The following is a 22,693-nucleotide window of genomic DNA, read 5'->3' on the forward strand; positions in this document are numbered from 1 at the left end:
CCTGTGCTAGTCATACCACTGTCTCACCAGCGTCACTCTTAGCCTCCCTTCAGGTTGGTGGATTTGTGAAGCAGGGCATTAGACTGCTCTCTCCATTTAGCTGCTCTTTGTCTCGTCCCTCAGCCCCTCCTCTCCCAAGCTGCCACTTCTTGTGCTCTATTCTCTCGTCTCTCCTGTGCCTGTGAGCCAAGTGGACTACTCTGAATGGCTGCTTCCGCATGTGCTGTCCCTGTTCTAGGAGTGCTAGGATGTTGCTCTTGGTTACCGGCAGTCAGGCGGTGTCTTGTTACCTCACCTTGCAGCGTCACTCAGTTGTATTGCTAACTCTCTGAGCAGATACCAGGGTGGAGAGCCCGCAACAGGCCTGAGGCAGGATCTGTTTGCTTTGAGTCCACTTTAGGTTTCGACAGGGGGTAGAGTTGAATGACCTGAAGCTTGTTTTTGCACCTGCCCTGAATTTTCCCCAGGAGCTTGGACTAACTTAGCCTGGATCTCTCCTGTAGGCATGGTTTATTGTTTCGGGGCCAGTTGTTGGGCTGTTCAACCGAATCTGGACTTTGATCTCTCGTTCTCCATATTACAGGAAGCACTGCCAGCTGTGGATGATTAAACTGTAAGGTAGGAGTAGACTGTACAGCCATGGTGGTAGAAGTGATACTGTATGCAGAATAAGTGACATTCCCTTGGCTGGTTCATTTATCGGCTAATTATGATGAAGCTAGTGATATGTTCTGTCATTAGAGCAGTAATCTTATCACATGCCATTAACGATTGGATAATAGTCATATATAGCTCAGTTCATGAGGACATGCCAACTGTACAACATTTAAAAGCACTAAATCTAAATACTAGTCTGTGCTGTAGCAGGGGAAAGAGTAAAATCGCCGAAATGCTTAGGTGCTGCATTGTCATTTTTGCGGTCTCATTGGCTGCCGACTTTGTGTTATCACATGAGCACACTATCGTTCTTGTTTTTCTAGCTGCATCAGCCGCTCTGTTTATCTAGCTGTGTGGTGTGGTGGCCTAGCTTGTTCCAGCAGCCTGGGCACAGAGCACTCAGAGCGCAGCAGGCTAATGAGAGCATTCTAAATGAGGAGGTCCAGGTGTATTCATATATCATCCCTGCACTCCTGAGCAGAAACTGGATTTACTCACCTATGACTAATGGTCATGCATTTGAAATTGTTGGAGGCCTTCCCTTTTTTAACCACACTAAAGAGCCCAGGTTGAACTTAATTAATCTGTATAATTAATTACCTGACATGAGACATTACTGGATGTGTAAGACAGATCTGTGATAAACCATCTGTTCTCGGGGTCATTAATCAGCCCAAGGATTCACTGAACCTTTCCTCTGTTCACTCCAACTCATTTCGACACAGTTCAAGACAAAGATCTCCAGCAATTTTCCTGTGATGGAAGAAAGCAGAGTCCCATGTTCATGTAGACTCTTTAGTCAAAATAATCAATATCATCTTAACCTTGTGTGTTTTATTTGAATGGTTAAATGGGTAGAGTATGCGCAAAGACCTACTTTTCAGACAAACTATTGACAAAGTTTGTTTTGTTTATGTGCAGAGTATAGTCGCTTTGAGTCCAAGATCCACGACCTGAGGGAGCAGATGATGAACAGCAGCATGAGCTCAGGATCAGGCTCCCTGCGCACCAGTGAGAAGCGCTCTCTCTATGTCAGGTACAGCCGACACACATACATGTGCCCTACACTCACTGTATTAGTTTCTGTAGTGAAGCCAACCACTCTTGCATAATAAACCTCTACCTGCCTGTGGGGAGAATAAAGCCTGAAGGCACCTGCTGTCAAATCAAGCACACTGTCAGACAACAGCATGACATATATGGCATAGATCATATGATAAAAATGTTCTTGAAGCTGTGCTATTTCCAGGTTGACATTAATTCACCGTATTGGGTTGATACTATTAATAATCAAAAATGGACAAGTGTTTGCTGTTGTTGTTTTGATGCCATGCACGACATTGACTCTACTTTGTGTAATGTAGATTGACAGCAGAGCTTGTCAAAGTGACCTGTATTATGAAACTTTGGGCTATATGCCAAAATGAATGGAGGCTCATTTAGGAATTAAAACAGGTGGCATGGTTCTGCTCACATAAATGCAGCGAATCACAAAGAGCTCACTTGGGTCAAGGTGATGGGATTGTGTGATGTAACTCCATAGTGCAAGCGCTTCACCATATTTCTACTGGAGCACTAATGCATGCCAATTAACCTAAGCCTAATAGCTACATTACTGGAGTCATTTCAACTTAGGTTCAGTAGCAAAGGACCTTGCTGGATATATCAAATGTGCATTCAGGAGGCATTACTTCCTTAGACAGTCGCTATAGAAAGTGTAGAGTTAACCTGTGTGATTAATGCCTCACTTATAGACCAACTCCTATGAGGCATGTAGAGCCTAGCCTGCTCCTGTGCGGGTGACTAAGCCCACAGTTATGCTGGAAAAGCTGTCTAGTTAACCGGCTGCTGTTGAAGCCGCCATGGTTTCCCAGCCCAGCCTCAGGAATGTGGAGGTGTAAAGCCTTTAGGTTCAAACATAACAAAAAAAAGCTGTCACGTGTTCATACTCCCTCTGAAACAGGCTGCTTTAACACAGTTGGTGCTAGGCATTTTATCATCACTCTTCAGCCCATGATTAAAAGTGCACTTGGTTCCTTTAAAGCACATTCACAGATAAGCTTCCAGCAGACTGCATGATGACAGTTTCAGCCGATTTGTTTACTTTACACTGGCTACAGTTTCAGTGAAGAGTGGATTTCTCTAAAGCTTTAACCAGTAAATGCATTTTGGCCAGTTTCTCTGTCTATGAACCATGGTATATAGCCTGTAGATATAGGCTGGTAGGTCAAGGGAAGTTGAAACCCGTCAAGCAGGTATTAAAACCTTTTGAAATGGCTGCGGGTTTACCTGTCTGACGAGATAGTGATGCACTCAGACAATAAACAGTGCATGTTTTTATGGAAAGTATGTGGCAGCACTAAGACGTGTCAAGTACAAACTCTTGAATGGCATGTTTAGAGTACAATGTGTGTTGTCCATAGTGACACGTCATTCCACCTGGTGTACCTGCTATTTCAGTCTATTTTTCATTGATAATTTTTAGTAAAATGCCACAAGAAATATGTTTGAAAGTGTCAAAGAATTTCATCAGACTTGCTTTGTCATCTTAATATGCTTGTTACCCGAATATCCTTCAAGACACAGGCAACATGTCAACCACGTGACTTTAAGAAGTGGAAAAAGTGGCCATGGTTAAGACTTCACATGCAACCACAGGAAATCATGTTAACGAAAACTGTCTGCAAAGAAAAAATGTACCTGACTGAAATTGTATTGTGTGTTAACAAATATAAAAAATATATAAATCTGATCCTAAATTTTTTATACATTAGCCTGGTATTTTGGATTGATATGAAACCTCTCTTCTGGTTTTCTGGTTAATAATACAAGCAGACTGACACACATCTGTGAATACATTTTTTAAGATGATATGGTTGGATAGGAGAGATACTCATACATACACCTATACACACATATCTACACACATAATTATATATATATTAGGTTAAAGTCAACATTTAACCTAACATTTTCTCAAGTGTGTTCATGAAGTTGTGGTTTTATATACATATATATATATATATATATATTAGGCCTGTAACGGTACACAAAATTTTCGGTTCAGTACGTTTTCGGTTTTCAAAGCCACGGTTCGGTTTTTTTCGGTTTGGCACGGGAAGAAAGAAAACCCCTCAAAATGTCCATTAATGCATTTATGATTTTTTTTTAAACATTTTTCCCCCAATTTTTGGAGACAATAGAATATAGAAAAACAGGAATAATATAATTCTGCTACTACAAATCAAATAGAAAATAAAATAAATTATTAATATTACTAGATGTATTTTAAACATTAGTATTGCACTTTTCCCTGAAAGGTAGTTTCGAATAAACAAGAAAATCTAATCCCAGTTCTGTCAGTTTATATTCTGCAGAAAAATAACAAATACATAATAAATAATACAAATAAATAAATAATAAATAAATAAATAAATAAATAATAAAAATTCCATATGAAGTGCAACATTAAGAAGAGGGAAAACTGGTATTCTGTTTAAACAAACTGAAGAGAAACTTTGACAACACAATGAACCAAATTATTTATTTTAGGACAGAGAACAAACTGTTTTGGACACTGTGTGTATTTGTGTATGCCAGTGTGCACGGGGGATTTTTTTTTTTTTTTTTTTGTCAGAGCCGGGGGGATAGGGGGGGCGCGCAGTTATATACCTGGGGGTGCGGTCCATAACTAACGTGATGAACGCTGTCGTGAAACAAAAGTGAAACATTACATACTGTCAACGTTCTGTTTATTCCTCTATTATACAGCGTGTGTGATAGATAGACAGACAGAGCTAGTGTAAGTGTTTTATAACTACCGTAGTTCCTAGGGGCCAAACAACATCCGTCTTATTAACGTCTCTTTCCTCGTTGTCTTTCACCTGAACCTGAACTGATCCAAACTGGACTGTAATGATGGTGGAGGGTCTTCAGTCTCTTCCTTCCAGGTTCACATCATATTTGGTGTTTTTTTTTTTAATCTTATATCAACTGCTATTTCATATTTCGGGTCAATATGTGCTCCTTTATTAAGTCCGTGTGAATCTTGCGCGGATTTAAAGTTCCGCGTCGTACGACATCTTTCATTCCTTTTTCTTTTTCTCATCATACTGTGCCGTTTCAGTACAGCTGTGTACTGAATCGAACAGGTGTGTACTGAAACGGTTCGGTTCGGTACGTGTACCATTACAGGCTTAATGTATATATACAGGGTGGGGAAGCAAAATTTACAATATTTTGAGGCAGGGATTGAAAGACAGTGTATGACCAGTTAGTTTATTGAAAGTCATGAGAATTTATTTGCCACAAGAAAATTGACATAATAGAAAATGTTTTTATTCTATGTGTCCTCCTTCTTTCTCAATAACTGCCTTCACACGCTTCCTGAAACTTGCGCAAGTGTTCCTCAAATATTCGGGTGACAACTTCTCCCATTCTTCTTTAATAGTATCTTCCAGACTTTCTCGTAATAGTTTTGCTCATAGTCATTCTCTTCTTTACATTATAACAGTCTTTATGGACACTCCAACTATTTTTGAAATCTCCTTTGGTGTGACGAGTGCATCAGCAAATCACACACTCTTTGACGTTTGCTTTCCTGATTACTCATATGGGCAAAAGTTTCTGACAAGGTATGGATAATAGTGTTAGGTATGATTATGACATCAATATATGTTTGGTTTCAAAACAATTGATGTAGTGCCTGCTGAGAAAAAACAACTAAATGTTCATTGTGAATTTTGCTTCCGCACCCTGTATATATATAAAATGTACGCAAATCAGTAACAATAAAGGGCTCAGTACAACTGTGATGTACACTATCAGTATGAATTAATAAGGATATAAATGTGTAGTCAAAATTTAAAAAAATAAGAAAACGTAACGTTTAATTGCTTCTTCCTTTTTTGTAAGAAATAGTAAAATAGTGGTTGCAGTAGTTGTAAATATGACACAGGACCCACAGGTAGACGAACTAAGCATTTTCAAAAAAGAAAAACTAAGCTAATAAAACTGCTTTGAATGAATCAAACCAAACTGATATAGAAAACAAAGTCAAAATTAAATAAGAATTAAAACTAATGCTAAATAGAAGCTAATAAAAACCATGGCCACTTCTAATTCAAGAAAAAGAATGTAAATGAAGATCTTGTATTTCCAGAGCTTTGTTTGATTATGATCGAACGAGGGACAGCTGTCTGCCAAGCCAAGGCCTGAGCTTCTCTTATGGTGATATCCTCCATGTCATAAACGCTTCTGACGATGAGTGGTGGCAAGCACGGCTGGTTACACCCACATGGAGAGAGTGAGCAGATTGGGGTCATTCCAAGCAAGAAAGGTATGGTGGCTGTAAATTTCCAACACTATATAAATGCAGGATAACGGCAGTGGATTTCAACTGTATTTATTTCCTTTTTTGTCCTGTCTCAGAGTGGAGAAGAAGGAGCGGGCCAGGTTAAAAACAGTCAAGTTCCACGCCAGGACAGGCATGATTGAGTCTAACAGGGGTAAGTGTAGTGGGCCAGCTGCTCTCTGCCCTGGTGCCACAAGAGGCTGTCTTCAGAGCTGCTGCTGGGCTCCCAGGGAGATGGCCTACTTCCCCTGAGTGTGGGAAAGGGACCAGCACCTGCTCACTGAGCAAGCACACAAGCGCTCATATTACTGTATAGATTACACAGAAGCTCCATGGAGATGAGGCCTCAGTAACCTCCACACTAACCTCTCGGTTGATATTAAGAAATGTGCACTTGCAAAACATCTGCAACGCTTTTCAGAGGGCTGATCTGTCAGATGTAATATGCAGAGGTATAAATCAGCTGTAATGTTATGTGCGTATCATTCTGTAATGCAAACAGATTGAGTTTATTGAAAATGGTTCATGTTTAAGCTGGTAAACAGAAGCCTGTTTTTCTTCACATTGATATGCCATTCATTTTCACCATTACCCGCTTTCATTTCATTATTTGATTGTTGTGTATTGTTTGTTTACTTTTTTTTTCTTGCATGAGTGGAGTACCTTCATTGAAACCCAATCATTTTTGTTTTCACCCTCTCATTGCCCCCCCCCCCCCCCTTTCTCACCTACACGATGACAAGCAGCCAGTCAAAGTAAAGCGCAAAAAAAGCTTCAACCTCTCACGCAAGTTCCCGTTTTACAAGAGCAAGGAGAATATTGTGCAGGAGCTGGTGGAGTCTGAACGTAAGTACCAGCTGTGTGATCAAGGGGGTGTTTTGTTTTCGTCCTTTCCCTTCACGCTTCACTTCTGTCTCTCAACTTTCATCTCTCCCGCTCAACCTCCGGGATGGCTTGTGTGATGCCACCACTCTCATCCCTTTCCCACTGTCCCAGAGAGAAACCTCACATACAGACCGGCATCGGCCTGGAGATGTGGGCTTCTCTCTGGTGAGTCTGTGCATCTGTCTGTGGGCTCCAGAGGAGTGTCTGTGTGTGCTGCCAGCTGTTTGTGTGTGTGGACAAGTTCTCAGCTGCATTAACACACAGGCCTTCTAACAGTGATGCTACTCCTTGTATAAGTCGTGATCAATTCTCCAGTCAGTCAACAAGAAGAATCTCATTAACTGGACTGAAGCTTTAACACTTAACAGGTCAAAATCCCCTTTTAATGGGATTGGGCTTGTGTAATTGAAAGGTCATGGCTTACTATGAACAAAGTGGGGCTCAGGCTTAATGAGTACAGCACAGCGCCATGTGTCAGTGGGCCTGGCGAGCACTACACACCACTCCTCTCCCTCTCTGCCCCAACTCTCACTAACCTCTTCTTCTTCCTGTCTGCTCTCTTCTCTTGGTTTCTGCTCTCACCTGTCGGGACACCTAGGACTTCCCAGGGTTAAGCGATGACTTTTATGGATCAAAGAGTTTGAGTAAGTGTGTGGTTGTACTGTGTCAAGCAGCTGTCCCTTGAGCTCAGAGAAAAAAAATGCCTTGTCACCGCAAACCCAGCTGGGAATGCTAAACCACACACATTTAGAGTGACATGCACAGACCTATGTGTACAGCACACACACACCTGCTCAGTTTCACAGTACATATACAGTCAAATATGCATTCCCAATGGAGGGCGATGTGCATTGCACTTGTTCTAAATCTCTCATGGGGTCTTTATAATATATGTTTAGTAGAGCTTTGTCAGATAGGTCACACAAAGCTGCATTATATCTTACCTGAGCAGGATGTTGTTATGCCTGGTTGGAAACACTTTTTCCCTCCAGTTCCCCTTTGTCAGCCTGTCCCCTTCCTGTGGAAAGCTTAACAGCCGTTGTGTTTTTTGTTTTTTTTTTCCCTGATATGAGATCTGCTGCCACCAGCACAGATTTAGCAATAGGAAACATTGACCAGGGAATTGTGGGTCATTTGGGATATTGCCACAGGAAACACTTAATTTCCTATTGCTTGTATCTAAACCACTTCCCCAATATTGCTATAGCATGGCTGCTGCACTAAACTAGTTCTGCTTTTTTGATCCCTTTTTTTTCAATGGCCTAGATGTTGAGAAACAGGGTGCCTTTTCCTCTTAAGGCTGGTGAAATTCACTTTCACAATAAGAAGTGAACTATTTTTTAAATAACTGGCTATAGCTGTTTTTAGATGATGTGCAACTTATTCTCTCATACTTTGCAGAATGCCTGACATCCAACACAAGTGACAGTGAAAGCAGTTCGAGTGAGTGGCCTTAATATCTCATGGTCTTTCTGATGTGTTTTACACTACCCACGTAGATGAATAATATGGCAGATGTCCTTAATTTTACTTTAGAGATGATAACAGGTTATATTTTTCTTCAGTTTATGTAAGCGTTGACAGTCATACTGTTCTTATTTCATTTGAAAGTAAAATTTGCCATGACTGTTTGATTACAGAGGGCCAAGAGGACACAATTCTTTCCTATGAACCAGTCATTCGACAGGAAAGTGAGTGGATTCTTTTACACTTGGAGCTAAGTTAAGCTGAGCTAATGATCAGATTGTACTTTCATACGTCTAATTTCTGTTTTTGATACAGTCCACTACACAAGGCCTGTGATCATATTGGGCCCGATGAAGGACAGAGTAAATGATGACCTCATTTCAGAGTTTCCCCACAAGTTTGGCTCTTGTGTACCCCGTGAGTTGACAGCACTCAGTGAATCCACACAGTTCACTACACTTCACAGCAGGGATTTATATAAACATTTCCCACTCCTCCTCTACAGATACAACACGTCCAAGGCGAGAGAATGAGATGGACGGCCAGGACTATCACTTTGTGGCCTCACGAGAGCAAATGGAGAAAGACATTCAGGACAATAAATTCATAGAAGCGGGCCAATTCAATGAGAATCTTTATGGGACGAGCATCCTGTCCGTCAGAACTGTGGCCGAGAGGGTAGGCATCAGGGTAACCAGATTGTATTTAAAGCATATTTGCACTTCATGTATCACCAAAATGTTCAACAAATTCATATTGTTTGAAGTGTTATGTTCTTTCAGATTTACAAAGACTAATAAGTTGCTGCATAGATATTTAAAGAATGTGAGCTGTATTTGTATAGGAGTGTTAACAAATGTTTCTACCTGTCAACAGGGGAAACACTGCATTCTGGATGTGTCCGGGAATGCTATAAAACGACTGCAGCAAGCACAACTCTATCCGATTGCCATCTTTATTAAACCAAAATCCATTGAAGCCCTAATGTAAGTTTGACCTTTTACACTTATTACCTCTATGTTGTCTCAAAATACACTAGACACATGTTTTTCTGCATTACTAATGTGGGTATCTTTTCTGTTTTCAGGGAAATGAATAAGAGACAGACGTATGAGCAGGCCAATAAAGTCTTTGACAAGGCAGTTAAGCTGGAGCAGGACTTTGGAGAGTATTTCACAGGTGAGTCTAACAGTCCTTTTTGGTTTATCCATTTTCTGAACTGCTTAGTCCTTGTCAGGGTCATGGGGTGTTGGAGGCTGTTCCAGCTACCAGGTTTCAATTTCTGACGTTTTTTGTTTTTTTGTTTTTTTTTAGGACCAAATGCATCCAATCAATATGTATCTATGCATAGTTGTTAGTTGTCTAAATCTTTACTGGTCTCATATTTTGATTCAGTGACTGTCACTCTATCTCAGTGTCTTGCATCCTTAGTTTTCCATGCTACTGGACAGGTCTACTTGTCATCAATTAATGCAAGCAGTGTAATATAAAATGTAATATAAGTGTCTGTGACCCACCTCAGTACATGAACATTATAAAAGCAATATACAAATCCCTCTACAGTGCATTACAAGTGGAGCTGAAACCGCACAATTCAGTTATGCATTCTGATGCATCTTTGAGTCGATACATTTCCACACTTCTAATGACTGTGTTTCTGTCTCCAGCTATTGTACAGGGTGACTCACTAGAGGAGATTTACAACAAAATCAAGCTAATCATTGAGGAGCAGTCTGGTCCTTACATCTGGATCCCCTCCTCAGAGAAGCTCTGAGCTCCCTGCCGTCCCCTCTGCATCGGTGCAGAGCTCCCCTCCTGCCTCCCAGAGACCCCACCCAAGCCCAAATAGCCCCCCCTCCTCACCTCCTTTTTGCAGATATGTTTCATATCAAGTTTTAGTGTCATCATTATGTTACTCTCTAAATGAAAAGAAGTCTTATCACCATTACTGTGACTGTGCACACCCCTGCATGAGTTTCTCAACAAATCCATTCAAGACTGGAAATGCCATTCCAAAGGAATTTGTCAATGAAAACAAAAGGGAAAGGGAATAAATCCTTTTGTGAACTGGGACTGATTGAAGATCAGAATGCTTTACAGAAATTGTGAAAGGGGACTCGGGATTCAAAAGAAGTTGCAGGGGAACAGAGACAAATCATACCAAGTTGGAACACTTTGTAAATGTTCATCGAATCACATTTAAAAAGACACGAAAGACAAGAAATGAAGACCAATTAAGGCTTTTTTTCTAAAAGACTGGTTAAAATCGAGCCCTGCTGATGGTACTGTTCAAGGAGTCATCTCTTTGTTTATAATGACTGCGGAAATTAGTGGAGGAGCCTACAAACTGGTGATCTATTTATCACAAACCAGCTTGCTGTTTGGTCGTCTGCCAGTTGTCTGTGCTGCAGCCGATAAAGACATCTTGGGAGGCAGATCAAGAGGAAGAACGCGTTGTTAATCTACATTTATATTATGAAATCACAAGATAAATGATAAAATCCTACTGAGATTTTACTACATATTAAAAACTACACATTTTACACTTCACTAGAGTTGTCAATTTGGAGGGCTGTTAGATTTGATTTTTGTTTTTTTGTTTTTTTTTGTTTTGTTTTTTTTATTTTTTTTTTTTCTTTGTGGGATTTTTTGCTTGTGGTTTTTGGCTGCTCTGTGTAAAGGATGGGGGTAGAGAAGTGTAACTGGGCTCTCTGCAAAACACCAAACTGCCTTACATCAAATACAAATTCTGTTTTGTGACTACCTGTTGTCTGTGAAGGAGGCTGCACGATTGACAAGGAGCCGAGAGGCTACACTCTCATTTGTCCTTAGCTTTTTGTGTCCTCCAACTGCCAGGAGGAGGCCTGACTTGAGTGCAATAGATAAAGAAAAGTCTCACCTCTGTGGGCGCCTTTCCTCCCCCCACCCTTTTCCTGTGTAATTAAAGAAGAATTTGGCCATTGGATTACAATTTGGACAGCCAGAGCCTCCTATCTCATGTTGAGCAGCAGAACACCCTATTACACTCTCTGCCTTCCAAGAGATTCTCTTCTGATTGAATGGTCACATGGTACTGTCCTGTCTGCCACCATGACGGTGGCCTTAAAACGGGTAGAACAAGACAATAATTGTATTGGATGTCCTAACAATTAAAGAGTCAGTATAACCTGTTTTGAATTGTCCCCTGTCCCCCTACCAAAAAAAACACTAAAGTTGGGTTTGATTAAACCAACATGCTTTGTCTATCTATAAAGCTATGAATTCTTAATGAATCTGTTGTTGGCAGGTGCTGAACCACTGTGTTGAGCTCTTAGTGTGTCTGGGGTGAGCTAGACCAGCTCAGGAATCTTAACGTACAGATACCATGTCCCCTGCGACTTAAGGGCCATGTTTGGGCAATGACGCAGTGTTCCTAGTTATCCAATATGAATGAACAAGCAATCGAGGTACTGCCGCTTAGAAGCATTTTCAACTCAACAGTGTTATAAGGTTGTATTATGTTTTCTTTTCCGTCAGGCGGGGAGCTTTCAAGGCCATCAATGTGGTAACACTTGAGCTGGCTGTATGGCATCACCAGGATTGAAATGACCTTCTCCATCCTCCCATGCAGATCATGGCACTATATGTTAATGTATGCATGTGAGAAGGCGCATCTGAGCCATTGAAGAAGGAATTCTGGCCCCTGATCCTGCGAACGTTATTGCTTTCCTCCTCAGCTTTATGAAGAGTGCAAAGGGATTTTTTTTTCTCCTCAGAGAGCCAGACCCAACAGGAAGTGGTAACCTAGACCTCTGGGTCCCCTGCTCTCTCCCACCCACAGAGCACCTGTACCTGCAGGCATTTTCTGAACAGGTGTGCCCACCTGCCAGGCACCACACTGCTAAACCAGCTGTCATTACCTGTGTCAAAACCAGAGTTCAGGGAATAACCGAAGGGAACAGAGCCATTTATAAACTGCTTGCAGACTGTTTCAAAGGGTGTGGTAGCTGTACAATGTAAATAAGCCCCCAGCAGATCCCCATCACCTGTGCTTCATGCATGTGTGAATCAAACTGGGACAAACATGTTTTATAGACCACAAATGTCAGGTAAGTAAAGTTTGAGCTACTCTTGAGATATAATTTCCATACAAATGTGCTGTATTGTTGGTATTTCTCTTCAAATGCCTATTGGAACACTTAACTAGTCAGTTGGGAATTCAGTTCCCGCAAGTAGGGCCTGTCTACATGTGATTTCTTGTGGAACGTGTCTGGGTGTATAGATTTAAAAAAAAATATATTGTAAAATAATTAAAAAGAGATACAGGCAGAAACCTACACATTATCACAGAAACCAGGAGCATTGATCAATACATCATTTAGAAGTTTAGAATCGGTCCTCTCTGGTGTTTAGTTGAAATACAGCTGACTGTTAACAATGTGTGTGGTATTTATACCTCAGTCAGCCATGTCAAAGCCCAAAGAACTTGATTTCATTTTACTCTTTCCATTGAGGTTGTGGTATATAACAAGATGGAACCTGAATGCCTCTGTGTGTGTATAATTGATGAGGGTCTTTGTTCTGAGAGAAATGATGACATATATGCTTTTATTTTTTGGGTGGGGGGGGGTTAGGGTTCTTGTTTGTACTTTTGGGTGATGATGTTTATGTTATAGCACACATGTGCAGTAAGTGCTTGCAAACATGAACCCTTTGATTGTACAGTAGTTTCCTTCCTGTCACTGCAGGTGGTACAGCCTATCAGGACACTTGGCCTCATGGTCTTCCCTGTCCTAGTCATGAGGGAACACAGTCCTGCAACTTTTGTTTGGGTTTTATTTTGGGACTTGACAAGAGTTTATTTGTTTGAAAATAAAATATGTGACTCAGTTATGACCTTGATGTGCTTGTTATTCCCGTAAACCAGCTCAGAGACTGTGGAAATTATCAAATGTATACAAATATACAGATTAAATTCAAATATTTATTCAACTTGAACGTCTTACCTGAACAAATAACATCTACCTTTAGCAACAAAAGAGAACTGAGTCGATTTAAGTTGAATCATTGAAATGGAAGATAAACGCTGAGCTGAACTGGTTTGATTACTGTATGGTAATGATCTTGGCTTTGTCCAGTCTGTCCAGGATTTCACTGTAGAGACGGGACATCTGTTAAGACAAAACCAAAGTTCTAGCTTTAGAATAATATCTGATCAGAGGCCTACAGTGATGGCTGTTGACCGTGTTTAAACATAAGGTCTGTGATATTCATAGGCCAAAGCCTTCTGTCACAGTCTCCTAACTAGCAGGATGATTCAGGTTCTGCTGTCACGCTCCAGTGCCACAAACACCCCTCTGTTTGATCCCTCCCCTTCACCTGCCCAGCGGCTCAGAAACGGCTCATTCCTCTGTACCTGTGTCTCGTAGCTCTCACGCAGGGAACCCAGGTGGCGGATGAAGCTCATGGCTAGGCCGCACCACCTCTCAGCCTCAGGGTACTGAGCTAGGCTGTACATCAGTATCCCTGTGTTCCACGCTCGAGTCAGCAGCCACAGGGTCTCCATCTCTGGGAAGTCATCCGGCTGCATACAAGAGCAGGAAGATGGTCAAAAGAGATGTAATAGATGCAACTTGTGAGTCTACACTGAGCCAAGTGTAAGGAAGGAAATTTTAGCGGGTTAAGTCTGTAGCTAACAAATTAACTTTCATCCAATCCTGTTCTTCATGTTGCCTTTACTAATGCTTTGCAGTTGTAAAAACTGAAGCTCTAAGATCTATCGTTTTTCAAATTGATAATTTTTCACAACACTTTAATCTCAGGCTGTCACTTTGATCCAAAGAATTCCACAGCTTTCAAGTAATAACTCATTCTGAAAGGGGAAATATGCACTGCCTCTAAAGCAGGGTAATGTCTCAATAATTTGATGCCTCTTTCAGAGCTGAAGCTCACCGGCAGTGTGATGACTTGTACAGCACATTAACATTCAAATTGGCAGGAAGGGAGTGGTGAATGGAAGCATCTGCTAATTGAAGTGGGGTTGAAAGCCCATTGATAAAAAGAGCCTTCTAGAACAGCAGGCAGGCATGGAGTGGAAGAGAGGGGGTTAATTATACAGCAAGCAGCAGTTCTGGTGGAGGGAACAGGAGGTGGGAGCCAAGGGATGGCAGTGTGTGATTGGTGCTGACTCACTGCGGCTGTGATGATGGACAGAGCCTCCTCATAGTAGTCCCACACCTCCTCAAGCACATGGGCCTCCACTTCAGAGACACCGTTTGGGAGGGACAGCTTTATCAGGCTGTGAACACACTTGCTTGGGAGAGACAAAAAAAAAAACAGTTGCACAGTAAACCTTTCAATCTAATAAGAACCCACTGGGACTGGATCATGAATGAACTGTCATGGGTATTTTCATGTAGAGTAGTGATGCTATACCTGCAGCGGGATAGGTCGGTCTGTGGCTGTTTCTTGTGCAGAGACAGAGCAACCCTCAAGGCCTTCTTACACAGCAAAGGGAAGTGGGCTGGAGACTCCATGGCTAAGGCTGTATGTGAAAAAGCCAACATACTGCTCACACTGGAATGCTTCTGTTTTTTATGAAATGTCAGTATAAGTGACTAAAATAGAGCATTTCTTAAATTTACCTGCGATTGTTTCTAGCACTTTGGTTTCAACATTTTCTAGCTCCAAGACAGATTCCAGGACTGTTTCAACCTTGGGGTCATTGAGCTTAGCACGAGCCTCGAATTCATACAACAGAAGCAATGTATCTGTTGGGTCCAAAGGGAAGCTTCCTATGGATTTATGTTCATAAAACATTTAACTGCAATAAATCCATCTCAGTCTTCCTAAAAATGTCTACAGTTCTTGAAAGATTTTTGCATCATCTGTAGCTGTTCTTTCATTTTGTTGTTAGAAAACAAAAGTTACCAGATGCTTTCAGAGTTTTCCAGACCTCCCAGCAGATCTGAATGTGCTCCAGGGCCTGAGTGAGCTCTTCTGTCTGTGAACCAAAGGGACAGCAGTAAGTCCTCTGGACTCATCATTGCCATCTAGTGTTAATATCCTCTTCAAATGCAAAGGGATAAGAATTTAACACCTACGCCGGCACCAATAATGTGGTTAGTCACCTCTCCTCTCCACTGGTCTTGGTAAATTTCCATCCATGTGTATGGGAGTGTGTGAAAATAATGGGCAGGGGGAGTGGGTGGCACACCTGGGTAAGGGGAGGAGACCTCCTGCAGAGCTCCAAAGAGGCAGCAGCAGCCATTAGCAAACATGTCTTCTGGCCCATGAGGATTGTGCGATCGGGAGGGCACAGCTGGGCAAGCTAAGGGTTCATGCACAAACATGTGACATTAGGTTATAAGTAATGCACATTAGTGTACTAGTTAAATCCAGTACACTAGATTTTTATATCCTGAGGGTAGGAAATCTGAACTAAAGAAAAAAGCAGAAGCCTCTGAATGTCTGTTGTTTGGAGCAAAAGATAGACTACTGAACATTCCCTTTGAGTCTTCCTCTTTAAACCCTTTTGAAATTATTCAGTATATGCTCACTGGTCTTAAACATCTGTGTAACATTAGCAAAGCTTTATAAGAAAACAGCTTAAAAGCAGCAGTACAAGTATACAAATCAATACACATCCCATACATAAGAGAAATAATTGTTTAAAACCCTTGCTATTCATACACAGAAAGGTCAAAAGTCAAAGTACATCTCATACTAGAAGCATTTTGTATTACCACAATACTGGTATGTTTGTACCTATAAAGCAATGTTTAATCCTTGTTTGGGTTTCACTGATTCATACCCACCAATTGTAGATATTGATTAATTCACCTGACCAAACTAATAAGGACACTTGCCTGGTATGAGAGCACAAAGAAATCCCTCATCCTGTCAGGACTGCTCTCACACTGCAAGGCTGAGTTCCAAGCTGTTGCAGGGACACATACAAATACACACTTGTCCATACAACACGCAGACCAAAAATAATGCTGCAAAATTTTAGGAGCTACCATAGCATTTCAGACTTAAGTGACAAGGAGAGAATGTGGGAGTACTCATACCAATCTTCCTGAACCAGTTAGCTTCCTCTGATCGCTGATCAACAGTCATGCAAGAATGATGAGAAATTTTCTGCAGAGCTGCACAGCAAATAAAACATTTACACCTGGTTATGATGCACAGCAGATAGTACTTGGACCTTCCTATATCAAATACCTTGGTGTACTCACCCATTTTTAAATATGGAAGAAGAACATCCAGATTGACAGTCCTACAAAAGTAACATACAATTGTATATGTATTAAAACAGCATTAAAAGGAGCATCAGTAATAGCCTGTATTATACACAAATATTAAACATTCCTCCTTCCCTTCCTCTCACCTCATCTCATCACTCGATTTTTCTATTGTGGAGAGCACAAGTCGAATCAAACACCTATAAAAAGATGAATGGAGAAACTGGTGTTGACCTCCTTTCTTTCACCTACTAACTGTATTATACAGAGACACACTTTCAGTGGAGAAGTAGGGGAATATAGGTCAGTGGATCATAGAGGTGTTTGGAAAACTAACAGAGTCGCTATGATTTCTCAGCATATTATCCATTCCTTCCTAATGCTGTAACTAAGTATAAAACATACAGTCTCAAAACCTGAATACAGAGTTCTTTGAAACTGATGTAATTATATGCTAATGTGTATGCTATATGTGTGTGTGTGCGTGTGTGTGTAATATATTATGTAAAAGTGATGAGTCAACATCATAGTTTTCAACTAAAGGTGACTGTATAGTAATTCTAGCAATTAATTATAACTAAAATTAATATTGTTAATCCGGGATTGTAATATCATGACAATTACGACTGAAAAATACAATGATGAAAGAAAAGTCAGTATGTCATAATCTCAAATATATGCATTTTGTCGACTTCCAAGTCCTTTAATGCTTGTCAGAGTAAATCGTATGTATGTATGTGTGTATCAATATATGATTTACATGATAAATGACAAACAGTTAATTTTCATATGAAACTTATCACTTGTATATCCTTATTCTCTGACCTGAGAGCAGTGAGAACCTGAACCTCATCTTTGGAGTTTTCACACAAACTCTCCAGTGCCTTCATTGCAGTGTCTTGCTGTTCATTCTGTCAAAGGGGAACAAGCATCCTCACCACCGTTAATACGACCACCCACATCATACCCATCACAATCATGCACAAAAATAGATCCCACACATTTTCTTTTTATAAAAGCTTTTTTTTTCTAGATCTCATCAGCCCCATAATGTGTGCTGATTATCTGGTTGCTCCCCAGTATATTTGTTGATAATAGCACAAAGTTGTATGGTGGATCCTTTTTTTCTTTTTTTTTTTTTTTTTAACAGTTTTGGATCATTTCCTATTAGTAACTTGACTACGCAGTATAGATAAAGATCTCTTATTGGAATCCCACTCACCAAAATGTCTATATCATCATAACAGGATTGTAATTTCACCGGACAGATTAAAATATCTTTTTTTTTTTTTTCAGTCCTGCTCTGTGATGAGTCCTACCTCTAGAGCAATCTGAGCAGCCAGACTGAGAACACTGGAGGCAGCAATTTCAGATAAGAGCAGTTTGTCCTCGGCAGACGTAGAACTCTTGGACAAAAGTCCCATCGCATTCACTGCCTCTGCAGCTGTTACAATACACAACTCGTGTCAATCAATACACAGACGACATATTAAACTACATATACAATGAAGTTGTACGTCTCCCATCAAGTGTGCTGCTAAATATGCCTTCCACCAATTTTATAGATAGATACCTCTCTCCACATTGTTCTCCTGTACTGCAATCTTGTAAACAGTAAACTGGGTGAAAATGCTATCTGGATCACATCTCTCTGCTTCTTTTACTGCTTCTTTAGCCTAAAGAACACATACATTTTCATAAACTGGGACAGTATGTGCATAGTCCGATGTCTCCTGATACTTCACCAGCCATTGTGATCGAAACAATGGACCTGATGAGATGTACCAGACACTGCAATATGATTCTCTGAGTTGCTGTTGTGACTCCAGTTATGTTACCTTTTCCAGCTGCTTTAGTTGCAAGAAACAGGAAGCTCTGTTCCTCTGCAGTTTGGCCAAGTTGGGATCAATTTGACCTGCCTTGAAGAAACTCAGGGAGTAGTTATACCACTGCAGTGATTCTGAATAGTTCTTTGTCTGGATGGGAAGACAAAGTTATATTCTATTCATCCCAGAGTGATCTTTTCCATTTCACACATAATAAAGAAATATTCAGGGCCATGAGCAGCCAGTAACCATCCACTAAGGCTAGTTCAAAGGGCAGAGTTATGTTCAAAGGCAGCATAGAGCTTTCCTAATATGCATATTTTAAGGATCTGAGCAAAGAACAGCAACATGCAAACTCCAAAGAAAAGTAGTCCAACAACTATGAAGCAAGGAACCACTATTCTATACATGTGCACAGTATTTAAATATAAATACTAAAACAGATGTATTTGTCATACCTCAAAGTGTCTGGATGCTTTATCCCACAGTAAAACATGCAGTCTGGAGAGGGCCTGTGGGGTCAGCTGTTTACCTGTATAATGGCCTATATCGATGTAAACCACAAGCAGACCTAGTTATTGAATTGATTATACCTGCATTAAACAATTCCTTATCCCATGTTTTTAAGTATTTAAACCAGAGATTAGATTCTAAATAAAATACCAGTGATGATATCCTCTATCTTCTGCTTGCCCAAAAGCTCCTTGCCCCTGTGCAGAAGGAGCTCAATGTGCAAAACAAGAGCACTTCCCAAGTCAGGGGACGACTCAAAGTGCAGACACACACATTTCATATACTCAAATCCCAGCACTTCTCTAAGAAAGCAAATCAGATATTATTCATATTTGAACTATTTGGAAATTTCTACATGGAAATATTTTCATCAGCATATGCTTGTGTGAGCACAAGCTACCTGTCTTCAGACATGAGTAGTTTCACTGTGCTCAGACACACTTCAAGGGACACATCAGATTGTAGCATTTCATTAAGTCCTGAAAATACATTTTCATTAAGTCACCCAAAGACATGTAATGACAGCTAATTGTTAATCCATAGTTCTGCAACAATGAAAACAGAGGTAATTCATGGTGCTAAATTTCAAAAACTTGATTTTTACTATCAAAATTGGCAATTTTTCAGTCTTCACTCTACTTTCTAACCCCTCACCCGGTGAAGCTCTCCCCCTCCACATCCTAGGTTAATCAACTCTGAATAAATAATTCAGTGAAGTCTGTTAATAACTAACCTGCTCTGATATGATCATCTGGGGCCCCACACCTCAGGAGTATTCTGATCTTTAAGTACAGTCCAGAGACACTAATACTTTCCTGCAAATAGCACAGTGTAACTAGAAACAGAGTATATAAGCACATGCATGTGCATATGTATACTTCAGAAACATTTTTCATTTCCCACCTCATTGGCGAGGCTGACAGCATTAAGGGCTTTCTCCTGAAATCTCTGCCAATCCCACTCTAGATAAACAGTGGCAAGAAGTCTCAAAATCTTGGCCTATTGGTAAGTTAAACAAAAATGTTAAACTGATGCATTTAATTTGTTGTATACATGCAGTATGCAGCTATTTTATATTCAATTATGTGCTGCACATTTTTACCTGGATTTCTGATCCAGGAGAGTATTTCTCATTCATTTTTCCAATGTCATAACTCTGGCTAAAAAGAAGGACATATTTAATTTTTTCCCTAGATTACACAGTACATAGATACTATAGATAGAGTTATAATATTTACCTCAGCCAAAATGAACTGTCCTCAAACTTTTTCAGCTGGTAAGTATCTACTCCAAAGTTGTAGCACATAAGGGAGACATATGCAGTCTACATGAAAATGATCAAAAACAGGCCAAAAACATTGTCTTTCAATAACAATATCTGAAATTTAAAAAAATATATATATATATAATGTGACAGTAACTGAGGGCTTCCTTTACTTCTTTGGGCAAACGCAAAAGCATTTCTCTACAGCGCTGCATGTAGACCACAGCTTCATTGTTATTTCCTTGACATAAAGCCTAGATAGAAAAAGTAAGTTGTATTAAATGTCAGCAAACTATATAAATTTCCTATTATTAAAGAATGAGATATCCCCTCTCATTGTTTCTCAGTTCACATTTTAGCTGTCTCACACTTCACACTGCAAGTCTGTCAGAATAGCACTTCCTCAGCTGCCAAATATCACAAGAACAAATATTCACGTTGAAGGTGTTGAACGTCACATGTGCCACAGCTCACCGATTCTGCCTGGCATGAGAGGATGCGAAGTAGATCCTTCTCCACATCCCCTTTGGATGAGTTGATGTCAGCTTCTTCAACTCTGGACATTAGCTGGCTATAAAGTGTTTCCAGGCTCTTGGAATATAGTATGATATAGTATGTAGAGTCAGCTTTAATTATACTGAATCCTGTTTATATTTGTCTGTACTGATCAATTAATCTCAGATCTATTTTTTATTTATTTATTTATTTGTACCTTGACAGCAAGCCTTAAGAAGTGATCTGCCATTTGGGGATCTTTGCAGTCTAGCCAGGTTCTTCCTGTTTTGCTGGCCATCTATAAAGATTAAACACTGAAAAACACAGCTTGTCTTTCTGAAATGTTGAATACCCACTGAGGGTTCATACAGTACCACTGACCAGGATCTGCTTGCGGAGGACGCCCTCTGTTGGATTCTCAGGTTCACAGCAGTAGAGCAGGCTACATGCAATATGTTGCACTGGGAAGATGGTCACAAATCATAAATATTATTGCAAATGCATTACTAAAACTTCCAGCATCACAATTTCTCAAATAATTAATCACACCTCTACTTAATGAGTCTACCTTTGGCCTTTTGATTTTTATTTATATTGTTGCCTACATTTTTGGTAACTGCCCAGTTCCACAGATGAACTGCGCATTCCTCCAGCTGTAACATGAAATATAAATATGAGACAACATGTAAGATGTACAAGCAGCATATACATGGCATAATGCTCATATAAGAAACTATATGTATATCTATCTTTTTTTTTTCCACATATTTTAATTCAAAGTTGAATTATGGGATTACAGCAGAACCACACTGATGAGTTGTGTAAATACCTGTGGATCCAGTATTTTAGGGAAATCCTTAATGCTAGAAATTTCAGAGAAAAATTCCTCTATCACCTCATCATTGTCTACCAGCTGTTTCTGCAACAGGTTTTCTGTGAGACCTACAAAGTAATATATATATATATTTTTTATTACAACAGATGAACACCTCAAAAACCCACACAGACAGTTATGTTGAAGACCCTGTAGGAGATAACTGCAGAATTTTGTGGAGATGAAAGGTTTCCTTATCACTACACTACCTTATGCTTCTGTGTAAAACTTAAGCAGAAGTCAGTATCTAATCCGGGAAATGAGCACTTCACAAGAACTGCATAAGATTGTTAGTGAAACATTTGCATCAACCTTAATGAAGTGAGTGGGAAAATTTTAACATCATTTTAGACACACAACTGTCAGTTTAAACACAGAAATAATTACAGTCCACACTAAAACAGTTACATGTATTTAGTTCCGTTTCTCTTTAAAAAAACAAAAACAAAACATGACATTTAATGTTTCCTGTTTAGCTATATGATATGGTATTACTGAGCTAATGCTGCTTTACAATTAGCTTGGATTTAAAAAAGAATCTGTAACTTCTCAGTTGTTTTATGCTAGCTAAAATTATGTGGTAGTTGTAGCTTCCTTGCTGTTTTCACCAGTTAACTAGACCCTCAATAGTATGCTTAATCTTAACCTTTAATATTTAATCCTAACCTCTTTACTAAACAAGCTAGTTAGCTAACGGCAATTTCAACCGTAACCTGGCTAGCGATCGGGATGTTTAGCTAAATTTAGCTAGGATAAAAGTTAAATGCTAACTTTTGAAAAGCCACAAAAAAAAAAAAAAAAAAAAAGCAGTTGACTTACTAAAACAAACAATGTTCATACTAAGTGAACCAGATATATACGCACATTTAATCTTTGAAAGAAACTGCTCCATGCTTCAGGTTTCCTCTGAAAATAAAGTTTGCGCGGTTCTTTTTGATGAACACTGTAATGGACGGTTGAAGGTAAAATAATAAACTTTGACCTGCTGTTATCAACCAATTTATTAACATGAGAGCATTTATGTAATGAATGTGTCTTATACTGATATACATATAAGATACTGGTAAACAAATTTGTTGAATCTATATGACAATGATGAATTTATCTGTAAGATAATTATGACATATCTAGATT

The 22,693-nt window shown here is 39.8% G+C and overlaps 2 protein-coding genes across 2 annotated transcripts in view; one reads left to right on the top strand and one right to left on the bottom strand.

Annotated features, from left to right (window-relative positions):
- Nucleotides 1–13,237, top strand: part of dlg3 (discs, large homolog 3 (Drosophila)) — a 108,643-nt gene extending 95,406 nt beyond the window's left edge. Inside the window, 12 exon segments of the mRNA XM_030145096.1 lie at nt 1,579–1,693; nt 5,819–5,948; nt 5,950–5,994; nt 6,086–6,164; nt 7,495–7,539; nt 8,297–8,338; nt 8,536–8,586; nt 8,678–8,779; nt 8,868–9,040; nt 9,239–9,348; nt 9,450–9,541; nt 10,030–13,237. Of these exon segments, the coding sequence (XP_030000956.1) occupies nt 1,579–1,693; nt 5,819–5,948; nt 5,950–5,994; nt 6,086–6,164; nt 7,495–7,539; nt 8,297–8,338; nt 8,536–8,586; nt 8,678–8,779; nt 8,868–9,040; nt 9,239–9,348; nt 9,450–9,541; nt 10,030–10,136 (1,091 nt within the window). The 3' untranslated portion in view covers nt 10,137–13,237.
- A 209-nt stretch (nt 13,238–13,446) lies between these two features.
- tex11 (testis expressed 11) lies at nt 13,447–22,451 on the bottom strand. The gene is made up of 29 exons (XM_030145047.1): nt 22,424–22,451; nt 21,515–21,627; nt 21,254–21,338; nt 21,067–21,146; nt 20,903–20,983; nt 20,665–20,781; nt 20,364–20,444; nt 20,165–20,250; nt 20,029–20,086; nt 19,830–19,925; nt 19,660–19,741; nt 19,327–19,405; nt 19,077–19,228; nt 18,872–18,957; nt 18,426–18,563; nt 18,161–18,263; nt 17,907–18,031; nt 17,413–17,498; nt 16,734–16,787; nt 16,582–16,622; nt 16,414–16,491; nt 16,210–16,280; nt 15,558–15,671; nt 15,272–15,344; nt 14,986–15,135; nt 14,777–14,885; nt 14,534–14,654; nt 13,758–13,925; nt 13,447–13,512 (listed from the first exon to the last, which is right to left on the bottom strand). Exons 1-29 carry the CDS (start codon nt 22,449–22,451, stop codon nt 13,447–13,449), a joined length of 2,721 nt encoding a protein of 906 aa, XP_030000907.1.
- Nucleotides 22,452–22,693: the final 242 nt, after the last annotated feature.

Source organism: Sphaeramia orbicularis, chromosome 10, assembly GCF_902148855.1.
Source record: "Sphaeramia orbicularis chromosome 10, fSphaOr1.1, whole genome shotgun sequence".
NCBI lineage: Eukaryota > Metazoa > Chordata > Actinopteri > Kurtiformes > Apogonidae > Sphaeramia > Sphaeramia orbicularis.

Bases quoted from the DNA above. Each gene is read 5' to 3' on its own strand.
- tex11 (XM_030145047.1), bottom strand. From the start codon at position 22,451: ATGGAGCAGTTTCTTTCAAAGATTAAAT. The intron at 16,281-16,413 runs GTATGAGTACTC...TCCCTGCAACAG, and splicing joins TAACTGGTTCAGGAAGATTG to CTTGGAACTCAGCCTTGCAG. The intron at 14,655-14,776 runs GTATAGCATCAC...GTCTCTCCCAAG, and splicing joins ACCGACCTATCCCGCTGCAG to CAAGTGTGTTCACAGCCTGA.